The 15,441-nt window shown below is 46.3% G+C and overlaps 1 protein-coding gene across 1 annotated transcript in view; it reads right to left on the bottom strand.

The window, feature by feature from the left end:
• The window catches only part of pde11al (phosphodiesterase 11a, like), a 392,598-nt gene that overhangs the window by 182,703 nt on the left and 194,454 nt on the right, over positions 1-15,441 (bottom strand). Inside the window, exons 5-6 of the mRNA XM_038797237.1 lie at positions 8,841-8,905; positions 5,915-6,035 (exon numbers count right to left, since the gene is read on the bottom strand). Of these exons, the coding sequence (XP_038653165.1) occupies positions 5,915-6,035; positions 8,841-8,905 (186 nt within the window). The remainder of the gene's footprint in view (positions 1-5,914; positions 6,036-8,840; positions 8,906-15,441) is intronic.

Raw genomic sequence — 15,441 nt, 5'->3', positions numbered from 1 at the left:
CTCAAGCCCTCTCCGCCATTCAATATGATCATGGCTGATCTCATCTCGGCCTCAACTTCACTTCCCTGCCCATTCTCCATAACCCTTTAACCCAATACTCATTAAAAATCTGTCTATCTTCTTCTTCAATTCACTCAATGTCCTGGCATCCACCACACTCTGGGAAAGGAAATTCCACAGATTCACAACCCTTTGAGAAAAGTCATTTCTCCTCATCACTGTTTTAAATCTGCTATCCCTTATCCTAAAACTATGACTTCTTGTTCTAGATTGTCCCACAAGAGGAAACATCCGCTCTATGTATACTTTGTCAATCCCCTGTATCATCTTATAAGCCTCAATTAAATCTTCTCTCATTCTTCTAAACTCGAGGGAGTATAGGACTAAGCTGCTCAATCTTTCCTCATAAAACCCCTCATCTCTGGAATCAATCTAGTGAACCTCCTCTGAACTGATTTCAATGCAACTACATCCCTCCTCAAATAAGGGGACCAGAATTGTACAGAATATTCCAGGTGCAGTCTCACTAATGCCTTGTGCAGTTACCGTAACACTTCTCTACTTTTATACTCTATTTCTTTAGCTATAAGTGCCAAAATTCCATTTACCTTCCTTATTACCTTCTGTACCTGCATACTAGCTTTCTGCTATTCATGCACAAGGACACCCAGGGCCCTCTGCACCAAAGCACATGTCTCTCCATTTAGGTAATACGTTGCTTTTCTATTTTTCCAACCAAAATGGATAACCTCACATCTATCCACATTAAACTCCATTTGCCAAATTTTGGCCCACTCACCTAACCTATCTATATCCATTTGCACATTTCTTATTTCTTTATTCCAACTTACTATACCAACTATTTTAGTGTAATCTGAAAATTTGGCGGTAGTTCCTTCTAACCCTGCGTCCAAGTCATTAATATTGATTGTAAATAGTTGGGACCGGAGAACTGAACTCTGTGACACCCCACCAGTTGCATCTTGCCAATCAGAAAAATACCCATTTATCTCAACTCCCTGCTTTCTGTTGGTTAGCTAATCCTCTATCCAAGCTAATAAGTTACCCCTGACCCCGTGTGATTCTACCCTGTGTCTTAACATTTTGTGCGGCACCTTATCAAATGCCTTCTGGAAGTGCAGATATATTACATCTACAGAATGCCTATTATCCACTTGGCTTGTTACATCTTTGAAGAAATCTAGCATATTAGACAAATACCATTTCCCCATTTCCCCTTCATAAACCTGATTCGATGCATTGTAATTTGACTTGCCAAATGTCCTGTTATTAAGTTCTTAATAATGGATTCTAACAATTTCCCAACGACAGATGTTAAATTAACTGGTCTATACTTGCCTACTTTCTGGTACTATCCCTTTTTGAATAAGGGTGTTACTTCGGCATTTTCCAATCCACAGGAACCTTTTCTGCATCCACGGTATTTTGGAATGTAACCAATGGATCCACTATCTCCGCTGCCACTTCCTTGAAGATCCGAGGATGTAGGAGGGGTACTTCTCTGCCTTCAACCCCAATAGTTTGCTCAGCACTTTTTCCCTATTAATGATGGGGGCGACACAGTGGTTAGCACTGTTGCCTCACAGTGCAAGGGGCCTGGGTTCAATTCCGGCCTTGGGTCACTGTCTTTGAAGTTTGCACATTTTCCCTGTCTGCGTGGGTTTCCTCCGGGTGCTCCTGTTTCCTCCCACAGTCCAAAGATGTGCAGGTTAGGTGTATTAACTATGCTAAATTGCCCTTAGTGTCCAAAAAGATGTGTAGGTTAGATTAAGGGGTTAATGGGATAGGGCGGGGGAGTGAGCTTGGGTGAAGTACTCTTTCAGAGGGTCAGTGCAAACTCAATGGGCTGAATAGCCTCCTTCTGCACTGTAAGGATTCTAAGTTCCTCCATTTCTATTACCTCAACATATCAATTGTTCTTTATCATTTACAAAATATTGATATTCGTCCTATCACCTTGATCAGAATTAATCATATACGAAAAGCTTTTGCAAATTTAACAATACTACATAATATTGTTTGTTTAAATTTGTCTTGAATTTATATATTTTATACTCACTTATCAAGTTGAAAGATGCTAGTGCTAGAAAATGAAACACAATCATACCACATTATAGCTATGCATGGTTATGTCAAATCATGCATTGTGTCAGTGTGCAGAATTCTATTGTTCCTTAATAATAATGCTGAACCATCACCTCAGAAAAGTGATCCATGCTCCACTAGATGGATCCTTTTCCATTTCCCCGAGATATAATCATAATTTTTCAGAGACTGTTTCTCAGTTTTTGCCAAATTATCAGCTCCTGTCAGTGATTTCCATCCGCAAGAAACATGTTAGATTGGCTCAGTCAGTAACTGTTTTCCCTTGGGGTCACAAGTGTGGGGTTTGAAATTCGAATCAGTTTGTAATATAAGATGTGATGCAGTTCAGTACTGAAGCAGTATTTCAACGTTGAAGATAGAGACCTTCACCTGAGACACTGAAACTAGGCCCTACTTGTCTGTTCAGGAGAATGCTAAAGTTCTTGCAGCACTGTTCAAAGAACAGAGGATTTTAGAAGAGCTGTGGTCGACATTCCTCCCTTAGCTAACATCAGCAGAAACGGATTAACTGACCACTTTTCACAGAATGCGAATTTGTATTTTATTTTGATGTGTGGTGGGGTTTGCTTCTGGAAGAAGCTAGTTCTCCCTAATTGAAAGTGTTCAACAGCATTCATATGCACTCATTTGACATCAACTGCGCTCAAAAGCAATCATTTAGTCATCACTTGACATCAGTTGCACTAGTCCTGCCGGTCCTGCATTTTGCATGGCTCGCCTGTGCCACCGCCGGGGCACCCAGGCAGGAGCCAACGGGGCCCTGAAAACGGGGCTAAGTTTGGCTTCATTGGGGAGTTTCCCCACTGATCTCGACCCAGATGGACATAAGATAGCGGGGTGTTTCTTGGTACTCCGGCTAACACCCGACTAATCCCGTGCTACGGGATTCTGCCCCCATTCGGGTAAATCACGCCCTTAGTCTTCGGAAATGAGGCAGGGTACGTGGATGATGTTGCAATGAGAGACCATTTTAGAGATAGTAATTAGATTTAGCATCATTATGGAAAATGATAGAAGAGGAGCAAAGGTTCTAAATTGGAGGAGGACAAATTTTACAAAGCTGAAAGGTGAATTGGCGGAAGTGGATTGGATACAGCTTTAGGAATGGAAAAGAGTGTCAAATCATTGGGCGAGATTCCATGGGCACGGTGTAGACATATCTCCACAAAGAAAAAGCACTGCAAAATCTAGACCCTTCTTGGTTATCCAGATAAAACCAAGATAAAACAGAAAAAGAAAGCTAATCGCAGCCACAAATCATTGTAGAAAATCTAGAGGAGTATAGAAAGTACAGGGGAGAAGTAAAAAAATTAGGAAAGCAAAGAGAGATTACGGAAAAATATTGGCAGGTAAAATCAAAGAAAATCCAAAGATGTTTTACCAGTACAGTAAGAGCGAGAGAATAACTCAGGAAACGATAGACGGCCTATCAGTTGATGCAGAAGATGTGGGCTGGATTCTCAATGAGTACTTTGTCTCAGTCTTCACTCAGAGAGGGATGATGCAGATATAATAATTAAAGAAGATATGTGTTAAATAAAATAAGCATGATGAGAGGACGACACAGAGGCACAGTGGTTAGCACTGTTGCCTCATAACGCCTGGGACCCTGGTTCAATTGTGGCGTTTGCACATTCGCCCCGTGTCTGCATAGGTTTCCTCCTTGTGCTCTGGTTTCCTCCCACAGTCCAAAGATGTGCAGATTAGGTGGATTGGCTATGCTAAAATTGCCCCTTAGTGGCCAAAGACGTGGTTAGGTGGTGTTATGGGGATGCAGTGAGGACTGGGCCTGGGTAGGGTGCTCTTTCAGAGGTTTGGTGCAGAGTTTATGGGCCTAAAGGCCTCCTTCTGCATTGTGGGTTTCTATGGAATTCTACGGAACAAGAAATACTGAAGGATTGGAATATTTTGAGATTGCTAGATAACCAGGGCCAGATGGATTGTACCCAAGGCAGTTGAAGGAAGCCAGGATGGAAGTAACAGATAATCTAAGGATCATTTTCCAATTATCACTAGACAGAGGCGAGGTCCCAGAGGATTGGAAATCTGTGAACATTGTTCCATTATTTATAAGGGTGTGAGGGATAGGCCAGAAACCATAGGCCGGTCTGTCTGACTTTGGGAAAATTATTGGAATTGATTCTGAGAGACAGGATAAACTGACACTGAGAAAGATACAGATTAATCAGGAATAGTCAGCATGATTTCTGTTAGAGGAAGATTATGTCTTACTAACTTCATAGAATTTTTTGAGGAAGTAACAAGGAGGATTGAATATGGTAATGCAGTGGGTATTCCTACATGGATTTCACAAGGTATTTGACAAGGTCCCATATCGCCCACTGGTCAGAAAAGTAAAAGCCCATGGGATAGAGGGGAAGGTGGCAGGTTATGTCCAAAGTTGGCTGAGCAACAGAAAATAAAGGGTAATGGTCGAAGGATGTTTCGAAATTGGAAAACAGTTTCCGATGGTGGTTGACAGGCACACTTGTTATCTTAATGATTTGGACTTAAATGTGGGGAGACATGATTTGGGAATTTGCAGATCTCACAAAAATTGGTTGTGTAGTTGATAGTGAAGAGGATAGCTATCGTCTCAAGAGAGAGACATGGTTGATTGAGTGGGTGAAAAAGTGGTAAATAGAATTCAATCTGGAAAAATGTGAGGTAATGCATTTGGGGAAGGCAAACAAAATAAGGGAATACTCAATAAATGGTAGGATACTGAGAGGGGTTGAGGAAATGGGAATGTCCACAGGTATCTGAAGGTAGCAGGACCGGTGGTCAAGAAAGCATTTGGACTGTTTTTCTATATTGGATAAGGTACAACATTGAATACAAAAGTTGAGATGCTGGAACTGTATAAACTGCTGGTTAAGTCTCAGCTGGAAGTTTGTATGCAGTTCTGGTCACCACATTACAGGAAGGACATAATTGCTCTAGCGGGAGTACGGAGGACATTTACAAGAATATTGCCAAGGCTTGAAAACTGCAGCTATGAGGAAAGAGGATAGGCTACGGTTGTTTTTCTTAGAACAGAGGAGGTTGAAGGGTAACCAATTGAGGGGCCTAGATAGGATAGACAGGAAGACCCGTTTCCTCTAACTGAGGTAGCAATTACCAAAGGCATGGATTTAAAGTGATTGGTAGAATGATTAGAGGGGGTATGAGGAAAACCTTTTCACCAAGAGGATGGTGGGCATCTGGAATTCAGTGCCTGAATTGGTGGTTGCGGCTGAAATGCTTAACTACATCTGAAGTGCAGTAACCAGGACAACTATGGAGCAGGTGCGAGAAAGTAGGATTAAAAATGATTGAGCTGTTACTTCTTTTTCTCTTTCTTGGCAGGTGCAGACACGATGGACTGATTGGCCTCTTTCTGTGACATAAAATGTCTTTAGTTCTATTTAAATAATTAATTTCCTTGTATTTTCCAAAGCATTTGCCACCTTTGAACGTATTTGATTAGCTTTGATGAGCACATTTGATGAGGTGCCTTTTGCCTTTGATCACATTTGATGTCAAAGAGGGCAAAACACTGCTGGCAGCATGAAAAACCCATTACAAATTAGCACATTTGATATTAAATGATCGCTGATCATTTTAAACATACCTGAACGTAAAAATGTCAAATGTTTCAGGGTAGGGGAGAGAGTAAATTCAAGAAGTAAGGACTTGATGGGATTGAAAGCAATGAAAATTAGAATGCGAAACAGGTCTGGGTTTATGTAATGATTTAGCATTGTTTGAACAAACATATGTTTCACCTGCTTCTTAATGTCCTTACCTCAGTATCAAAGCGAGGATCCTGATAGGCGTCACTGATATTCACTGGCAAGCCTGTTGATGCAACCAGCTCCGCAATGCTGTTATTTATCAACCAATCAGAACAGGATAATTTCTCCATGCTGGCTTTGACAAGGATTAAATCAATATTGAAATTAGAATTTCACCTAGATTTCAAAAACCTCTCACTGGTAATCATTACATATCTTGAAATCACCCACAACATTAAAGTCCACCATCCTATTTGGATTTGCAATAATGATTGCAATCTCTCCAAATATCTGGAATTGAAAGAAAACTGTAATTGGTGATCTATGTCAAATTTACTATTCAATTTGGTGAAATAACTTGGCAGAGCACATCTTGAGATTCATACCGAGCCCACAAACTTTTAAAAATACATTGAAGCCCATACCTTCCGAGCTCCCCAGGGTTGGATTTTTGGGGGTACTTCAAAGATGAGCTGGGGAATCCCACCTGGAAGTTCCCAGGTAAACATCGGCACCACAATTGTTCAGAAGCACCAACTTCCCCATGACAATTAAGTGTGCTCAGAACCATCTGACAAAGTGACTTAAATCACTTACTTTGGATAGCTCTGCCAGTGTTATACTATATAATAGTACATATTATACCTATTATTATATATAATAGGTACTTTGAAAATTTTAGAAGAAATAAAACCTCTTCTAACTTCAGGATAACTATTTTAAGGAACCAGATGGATCCCCACATGGGACTTCCCCCAAACCCCCGGCTCCATAGGGAACACCCCCCCCCCCCCCCCCCCCCCCCACAAGCACCCTTCCATGGTATTCTTCATTTATAATTTTTTCATTTAGAGTGCCCAATTATTTTTTTTCCAATTAAGGGGCAATTTACCATGGCCAATCCGCCTAACCAGCACATCTTTGGGCTCTGGCAGTGAAACCCACGCAGACATGGGGAGAATGTGCAAACTCCACACGGACAGTGACCCAGGGCTGGGATTCAAACCCGGATCCTCAGCGCCGCAGTCCCAGTGCTAACCACTGTGCCACCGTGCTGCCCTATATTCTTTACTTATGACCCCCACCTGCACGGGATTTCCCCCCATTGGTCGGACACCAATGTCTGACCCCTCCTGACCCCTAAAATGTCCAACTCCCTACCGCCCCCCCATGTCTTACCCCCCCAATGTTCAAGACCACCCCCACCCCACAATGTCTGACCCCCTAATCCCCCATGTCCAACCCTTCCATCCACCCCATGTCTCACAGTCCCCCTTGTCCAGTTGCGCATGACAGTCAGCATAGACATTTGGTGCAGGTAAGTGGGTACAGAGTGGCAAACCGATGCTGATTGCCACTCTGAGGAAATTATATCTCTTAATCTTTGCCCTCACTTTGTAACCGCGGTTAGGTATTTGAACACAAACGTTATTGAAGGTTTTCCAGTTCCAGCTTCTTGGCACATGCCAGGTGCATATATCTGGAAACAGTGTACCTCCAAGCTGTGATTTTTCAGCAAGTAAATACGGTACTAAAGCAGAAAACGCTCCCATTTGAGCACTCATCAATATTAAAATGAAGTTAATATAAAACAAATTAAAACATAACAGCTGGAAATCTGAAATCAAACCAGAAAGCTCTGGAAAAACAATCAACAGTGGAGGAAAAGAAGCAAATAAGAATGAGGCTCTACATCAACCAGTCTTTACTCTCCATGTGTGCTGCCTAGTCTGCTATGTTTCTGAGCGCCACCCCCCTCCTCAAAAATCTAAAACATAGTTCCTTTAGTTAAAAGCTTCATGCTTTTTTACTTGAAGACTTTTGCCTTCTAATTTTATCTGTAATTATTCCCAATTTAATAAATTTCCATTATTTTGAAGAGGGATCTAGGGATTTATTCATTTATTGTCATTATTTAATGGGAATGGTTCCACCACACCACATAAAAAGACATAAGCTACCAGCCAGGATTTTCCGATCTTGCACGTAGTGGGTCTGGCAATTCCCACCCAAAATCAATGGATGTTTGGCTCCCCCTCCCAATTTTCCATCCTGCACGATGGGTCCCGCCCACTGGCCACAGGATCTATTATCCACTAATGTGGTTGCTAATACCACATTCCTGTGCGGTCCCCATTATGTGCCATCTTGATGGTCTATTAATAAAAAAGTTACAAGAAATCTAAAATCAAAAGTAAGGCGAAATGGCACATCATCCGGGAGCACTTAAAATTAAAATATTAATTCTTCTTGAAACTGCACAAATTGCTGCCACAAATAAGTTGAACATCTGACCTAAGATCATGTCCAATGTCGCCACAAATGATTGCGGCTTAATTTGGTTCAGTTCTAAGATATGAATCAGAGCCACAGACAACCCCGAATGATATTAGTATCTCAGTGATAAACATGTCTGCCCTGAATTTCTGCAGTATTGTGCTGGCTTCTTGACACCACTTTCAGTTGTTTAACACCTTTGCTCCAGATCTTCCATCCACCTTCTGCCAAAGATACAAAGACTCATAGTTTTTCTTTCTAAATCTATTTACAATTTTGCTATAAATAGTGCTTAGAGGAAATCCTCCTGCTCCTCTTGAGATTGGTACTAAGTGCAAAAATTGTTGGGTTAGTTAATTTAATAAATTTCAAATTTCTTTAGCAATGAAATAATAAGTTACAATATTCTGCATGCCGATAAACAATCCAATTGCACAGAGTGATCCACTGGCAGGCACTCATTAAATAAATTATTCATGTTGACAAAAGTATTTTTAATTATTTTCAGTGCCTATCCCAAAATTAGATTTTGTAGATCCTATCCAAAGTTAAACTTCTGGTAAATAACTGAGCATTTTATCCTAGCAAGTTTCTCACATTGTGTAAGGAAGCTATAATAGAAAAACAATTTGGAAGCATAAAATCAATTATGTCCCTCACCTGATTTCATTGTCCACACAACACAGTGGAGACATCAGCTCAAAGGTCTTTGAAAACTTCACCACCTGTTCAACAAAGGAATATGACACTGTAATCCTCCCACAGAGACATTTCACCTTTGGAGCATGAGAGAACTGACCGAAGCTGCGCTTGGAACACAGCTCTGCCGAATAGGACAAAGGCCAAACAACTCTGAACCACACCAACATCAGGGGCAGCCACATGTTTTGACATCACTTCTCATTCCATTTTGAATTCCTACAGCCGACTGCACGCAGTATGAATGTTTGGATTTGATTGAAGCAGTTTCATTTTCGGGTTACTGGAGTCAGTTTTGGAAAAAGTAAAATCCATGTGCGGGATTTTCCATTCTGTGCACAGAGTGCGGGCTGAGGCGAGAAGACCGGCGTGCAGCTGACAGGCTTCACGGCCGGGTTTTCTCTTCAGATCATCCAGCATTCTGGGCAGAAAAAAAATCTTTGCTCTGGAGTGTGCAAAATTCACATTCGTTTGTATTAGCTGGCTATATGTAGAACAGCTAGTGGGGTGGGAGGTTGGAGGAGGGAAACAGTGGAAAGTGAATGTGAAAGACTTAAGTAATTCATAATGCACTGAAAATGCTGAGAAATAATGTCACAATGGGATTAATTTATGATACAAAGCGTCATACAAGCGTGGGGGCAATTGTGGATGAAATAAATAGTGGCCCACGGCAATAATCAGACACAAAAGTAAGAGAAACTGAAGTGTTTTAAATTACAATCCCATGTCTCCAACATGTTTGATTTGTGTTACCTTTTTTGCAGCAATTCAGAGATATTTCAGTGCTGTGGCATTCAAGCAAAGCTTTAATTACTGGCAACAGTACAGTACACTATGGCGGCACATTAAAGAAGGGGGTCCAATGTTACAACAAGGAGGGAGACATCAGATACCATTCTCCATTTTATAAGACTACATGCACTCAATACGACAATTTCAGCAAAAGTTGCAGCAAACAGCCTTCATGAAAAAAAAGTAAAAGTGGTTTGCCAAACACCTGCAAGAAAAGCATGCAACATTCAAATCCTTCAATACTTTCCTAAATGGGAGAAATCATTCCAGATTTTGATTAGCCCAACTGGTTTGCCAAAGAAACTATTGACCTTGTGAGGTGTTTTGAGGGCAGAAGGGTCATGGGGGGGGGGGTGGCCTGTGTGGGGTGAGGGGGCTCCGTCCCCGGGGGGGGGGGGGGGCTCCGATGGGGTCTGGCCCGCAATCGGGGCTCACTGATCGGCGGGCCGGCCTCTCCCCTCCCCGGGCCTACTTTGTTGCGCTTCCGGCCCCAGAACCCCCGCACCATGTTGCGTCAGGGCCGAAGCTTTCTGTGAGTCTACCCCGCATGCGTCGGTTGGTGCTTCGTCACTGCGCATGTGTGGTTTGGCGCCCCCAGTCCACACCAGGATGTAAGGCTGGAACAGCGGGAACCACTCCAGCTTGTGCTGGCCCTCTATGGGGGCCAGAATGGCTACTGCCGGTGCCCGTTTCGTGCCGTTATGAAACGCGACGGCATTCACGATGGCGCGGACACTTAATCCCGCGATCAGTGAATCGCGCCCCATGTTTATTAACACTGGGTGGGCGTCCTGGGAATCCAGAGCTGCCTATTATGGTGGGTGGGGGACTTGCAAGTCTCTCCAACATCACCCCACTCCTCTCCTTCTCCCCCACATTCCCCACAGCCCGCCCACCCGAAGCAAAGTCAGCATTATGCCCACTTGTTCCATGTCAACCCTACCCAGCAGCCATAATATGCTGCAGGACGGGTTAAACTGACGACAGTGGGACTTCTACCCCTGACTGGCAGGATGACCCTCCCCCAGAAGCTGCTAGCCAATCTGATTTGGCCAGTAGCTCCAGGAATGCCAAGAATGCATAACGGGAGGACGTCAGAGCAACCCCCATACTGGGGGCTGCCCTGGGAGGGCCACTACCCCCCCGACTGCATCCCCCTCCCCCCCCCCCGCCCCCCACCCCACCACCACGACCACTCAAAAGAAGAAAGGATTAGGCTACCCGAAAGCCAAAGTAGGTCCCTTTAGCTCAGTGGGCTAGACAGCTGATTTGTGATGCAGAACAGGGCCAGCAGCACGGGTTCAATTCCCGTACCAGCTGAGAGTTCTGAATTCACCCTCCGTGTACCCAAACAGGCACCGGAATGTGGCGACTTGGGGATTTTCACAGTAACTTCATTGCAGTATTAATGTATGATGTGGAGATGCCGGCGTTGGGACTGGGGTGAGCACAGTAAGAAGTCTTACAACACCAGGTTAAAGTCCAACAAGTTTGTTTCAAACACGAGCTTTTGGAGCACTGCTCCTTCCTGAGGACCCGGACCCGGACCCTTCAACGCTGAGGTCCCACCAGCATAGAGGATGTTAGAACAGCGCCAGCTGGACTTGGATTTTTTGTGAAGGCCGCTCGGCCCATCAGGGTCGGAGAATTGTCGTGCTGGCACGTGCCGGTGGGTGGGCGCATACCCCGACCACACCGGCGCCGATTCTCCACTCTGCAGAGAATTGCATCCCGGCGTCGGGGCGGCATGGCGTGATTCGCACCGCGCCGCGCCGATTCTCTGACCCGGCGCGGGGGTTGGAGAATTCCACCCCTAATTCCAGATTTTTAATGAAATCTGCCATGGTGGGATTTGAACCCAGGTCCTAGAGCATGTTTCTGGCTATCTGGATTACTAGTCCAGCGATAATGCCACTATGTCTAAGGCAAAAATAGCAGAGTTCAGCGTGGAAGACAGAATACTTCTGTGGGGAACCCGCGGGCATGGTCCCACACAAGGGTCAGAACTTTATACTGAGAGATCCACATAACTGGCACCCCAACGTATCAAAAATGAAAATGCTCGCCCGCAGCTATGTCTGGTGGCTGGGCCTGGATGGGGAGATTGAGCGACTGGCCCAGCGATTCAGTGTTTGCCAGGAACTGCATCAACCCCCACCCATGGTAGTGGCCAGGTACCCTTGGGTGCGGCTTCATGCAGATTTTGCTGGTCCCTTTCAGGGCTCCATGTTTCTGCTTATTGTGGATGCTCAAAGTGGTTAGAGGTCCAGAGGATGTTGTCCACTATTTAGAAGGTGACGATTGAGAAACTACGACTCTCGTTTAGTGTGGTGAATCACAGACCATGTAATTCACACTGTTATTATATATGATGTACTGTGTCTATGTAAGCTCGGTATACGAGCAGTTGCGCGGCTCTGCCCATAGGGGGAGATGAGGAGTTTGTACTGGGCTCCACCCTTGGCTCCGCCCATGGCTCCTCCCACTAACCGGAAGTATAAAGCTTGGCACTAGTGAGCCTGCCTGCCAGTTCATCTCGTCGCAGGCAGGCTCTGTTGTAAGACTATTAAAACCACTGTTCACTTCCAACCACGTGTCGTGTGAATTGATGGTCACATCAATTTAATAGTCTTAGGAAACAAGAAGAAATCGAAGAAACAACTAAGGAATCAGCCCTCAAACCTGACCGACTAGAACTCGACCCGCAGGCTGCAGAGGCAAGAGAAATCTTTCATCACTGGCTCAGATGTTTCAAGGCCTACCAGGCTGAATCAAGTACTGCTGAAACTACAGAGGAGCAGAAACTCAGTCTACTGCACGCAAGGGTGAACCACCGTATATCTCCTCAACTCAATAGTACCAACTCGTATACGGGGGCCCTAGCCATGCTCGATCGAATGTACGTGAAGCCCATCAACGAGGTCTACGCGCGCCATATTTTTATGACTCGCCACCAGCGCCCCACGGAGTCATTGGAAGAATTCCTGCGGGAGTTAAAGATTTTAGCTCGGGACTGTAATTACCAGACTGTATCAGCCGAACAGCACATGGAACTTGCCGTTAGAGATGTGTCCGTGGCAGGCCTCAGATCGAATTACGTGCACCAGCGGTTGCTAGAAAAAGGGGCCCAGAACTTCGAGGACACAGTTGAACTAGCTACCACTATGGAGGTCTCATTCCGCAGCCTCACCTCGTTCCCCGCGGACCAAGCGACCCCATCCTGGGCCCCCGACCAGCGACTGCCCCAGGCCTGCGCTGCGCGGCCACCCAGCCACCATGCTGCCCCAGCCTGCCGCTTTTGTGGCCAGCCCAGCACTCGCGGCAGCACTGCCCGGCCGGCAACGCGACCTGCAGCAGCTGCGGGCGAAAAGGCCACTACACCAGGGTGTGCCTGGCAAGGAGGGTCCCAGCCCCTAAACCTCCAGTGGCACAAAGCAATTGCCCTCCACATTCGCAGGCCCCGGAACGCAGCGGCCTATGCCCCGACTCCGCCCCCACCCGCCACGTGCGATCCATGGGGGCCACCACCTTGGCGGACCCCCACCACGCGGTCCACCACGGGCGACTCATGGGGGCCACCATCTTCCTCGCCGCCCGCCACGTGCGATCCACGGGGGTGGCCATCTTGGGCTCTATCCTCTCCAAACTCAGAAAATTTGATTGAAGACTGCGACCTCAGCGGGCACTCATCGCGGGGCCATCCCAGCGCAGCCGACCGAGCCGCCGACTATCTGCAACTCAACGCAGTCACACTGGACCAATCAGCTCAAAGCATCTCCACAACTCTATGATGATGGTCTAAATCAACGGGTACAGTACACCGTGCCTTTTCGACTCTGGGATCACTGAGAGCTTCGTACACCCAGATCTGGTAAGACGCTGATCGCTCCCCGTTTTCCCTGCACGGCAAACTATCTCCCTCGCTTCGGGTTCCCACTCTGTCCATATCCAAGGGCGCACCGTCGCAACTCTAACAATCCAAGGCGCTAGCTACTCTAATTTCCAACTATACGTCCTGCCCGAACTCTGCGCCCCACTCTTATTGGGACTCGACTTTCAATGCAATCTCAAGAGTCTCACCCTCAGCTTCGGCGGACCCCTACCCCCACTCACTATCTGCAGCCTAGCCATGCTGCGAATCTCCCCCCCTCCTCTCTTTGCCAACCTCACTCCGAACTGTAAACCCACAGTCACTCACAGCAGGCGGTACAGCCTACAGGACAGGGTATTCATTCGATCCGAGGTCCGGAGGCTTTTACGTGAGGGGATCATCGAGTCCAGTAACAGTCCCTGGAGAGCTCAGGTGGTGGTCGTCAAGACCGGGGAAAAATTCCGCATGGTCAGAGACTATAGTCAGACTATTAATCGGTTTACGCTCCTCGACGCGTACCCCCTCCCCAGGATTGCAGACATGGTGAATCAGATCGCCCAGTATCAGATTTTTTCCATGGTGGATCTGAAGTCTGCATACCACCAACTCCCAATCCGCCCGGAGGACCACCACTTCATGGCGTTTGAGGCCGATGGCCACCTCTTCTACTTCCTCCGGGTCCCCTTTGGCGTCACGAATGGGGTTTTGGTGTTCCAACGAGCAATGGACCGAATGGTGGACCAGTATGGGCTGCGGGCCACGTTTCCGTACTTGGATAATGTCACCATCTGCGGCTATGACCAGCAGGACCACGATGCCAACATCAACCGATTTCTCCAGACGGCCCAGAAGCTTAACCTCACATACAACAAGGAGAAATGCGTTTGCCGCACAACCAGACTAGCCATCCTCGGCTATGTCGTGGAAAACGGAGTCCTGGGTTATGCGGAGTCCCGTATGCTTAGAACTCTTAGAACTCCCTCTCCCTCATTGTCCCAAGGCCCTCAAACGGTGCTTGGGATTCTTTTCGTATTATGCCCAGTGGGTCCCTCAATATGCGGACAAAGCCCGCCCACTCTTTAAGGCCACACTTTTTCCCCTGTCAGCTGAGGCTCGCCAGGCTTTCAACTGCATCAAGGAGGACATCGCCAAGGCTGCCATGCGGGCGGTGGATGAATCTGTCCCTTTCCAGGTTGAGAACAATGCCTCAGAGGTAGCTCTTGCAGCCACACTAAATCAGGCAGAGAGACCAGTCGCATTTTTCTCCCGAACTCTCTCCGCTTCAGAACTTCGACACTCCTCAGTCGAAAAGGAAGCACAAGCCATTGTGGAGGCTATCGCCACTGGAGGCACTACCTCACAGGTAGAAGGTTCACCCTCATCACCGACCAAAGATCGGTTGCCTTCATGTTTGACAACTCGCAAAGCGGCAAAATTAAAAATGACAAAATTCTGAGGTGGAGGATCGAACTCTCCACCTACAAATACGATATTATGTATCGACCGGGGAAGCTCAACGAGCCCCCAGATGCCCTGTCCCGCGGGACGTGTGCCAGCGCACAGAGCGACTGCTTAAAAGCCATCCACAATGACCTCTGCCACCCGGGGGTCACCCGGCTCACCCACTACATTAAAGCCCAAAATCTGCCTTTCTCCACCGAGGAGGTAAAAGCCATCACCAGGGATTGCCCGATCTGCGTGGAGTGCAAACCGCACTTCTACAGACCAGACAGGGCCCACCTGGTCAAGGCTTCTAGGTCCTTTGAACGCCTCGCTATCGATTTCAAAGGGCCACTCCCCTCGACTAACAGGAATGTGTACTTCCTGAACGTCATAGACGAGTTCTCCCGTTTTCCCTTTGCTATCCCGTGCCCCGATATGACCTCCCACACAGTC

The sequence above is a fragment of the Scyliorhinus canicula genome, chromosome 5 (assembly GCF_902713615.1).
Source record: "Scyliorhinus canicula chromosome 5, sScyCan1.1, whole genome shotgun sequence".
In the NCBI taxonomy this organism is placed as follows: Eukaryota; Metazoa; Chordata; class Chondrichthyes; order Carcharhiniformes; family Scyliorhinidae; genus Scyliorhinus; species Scyliorhinus canicula.
The sequence above is the reverse complement of the archived record's forward strand: the minus strand, read 5'-3'. Positions and strand labels throughout refer to the sequence as shown.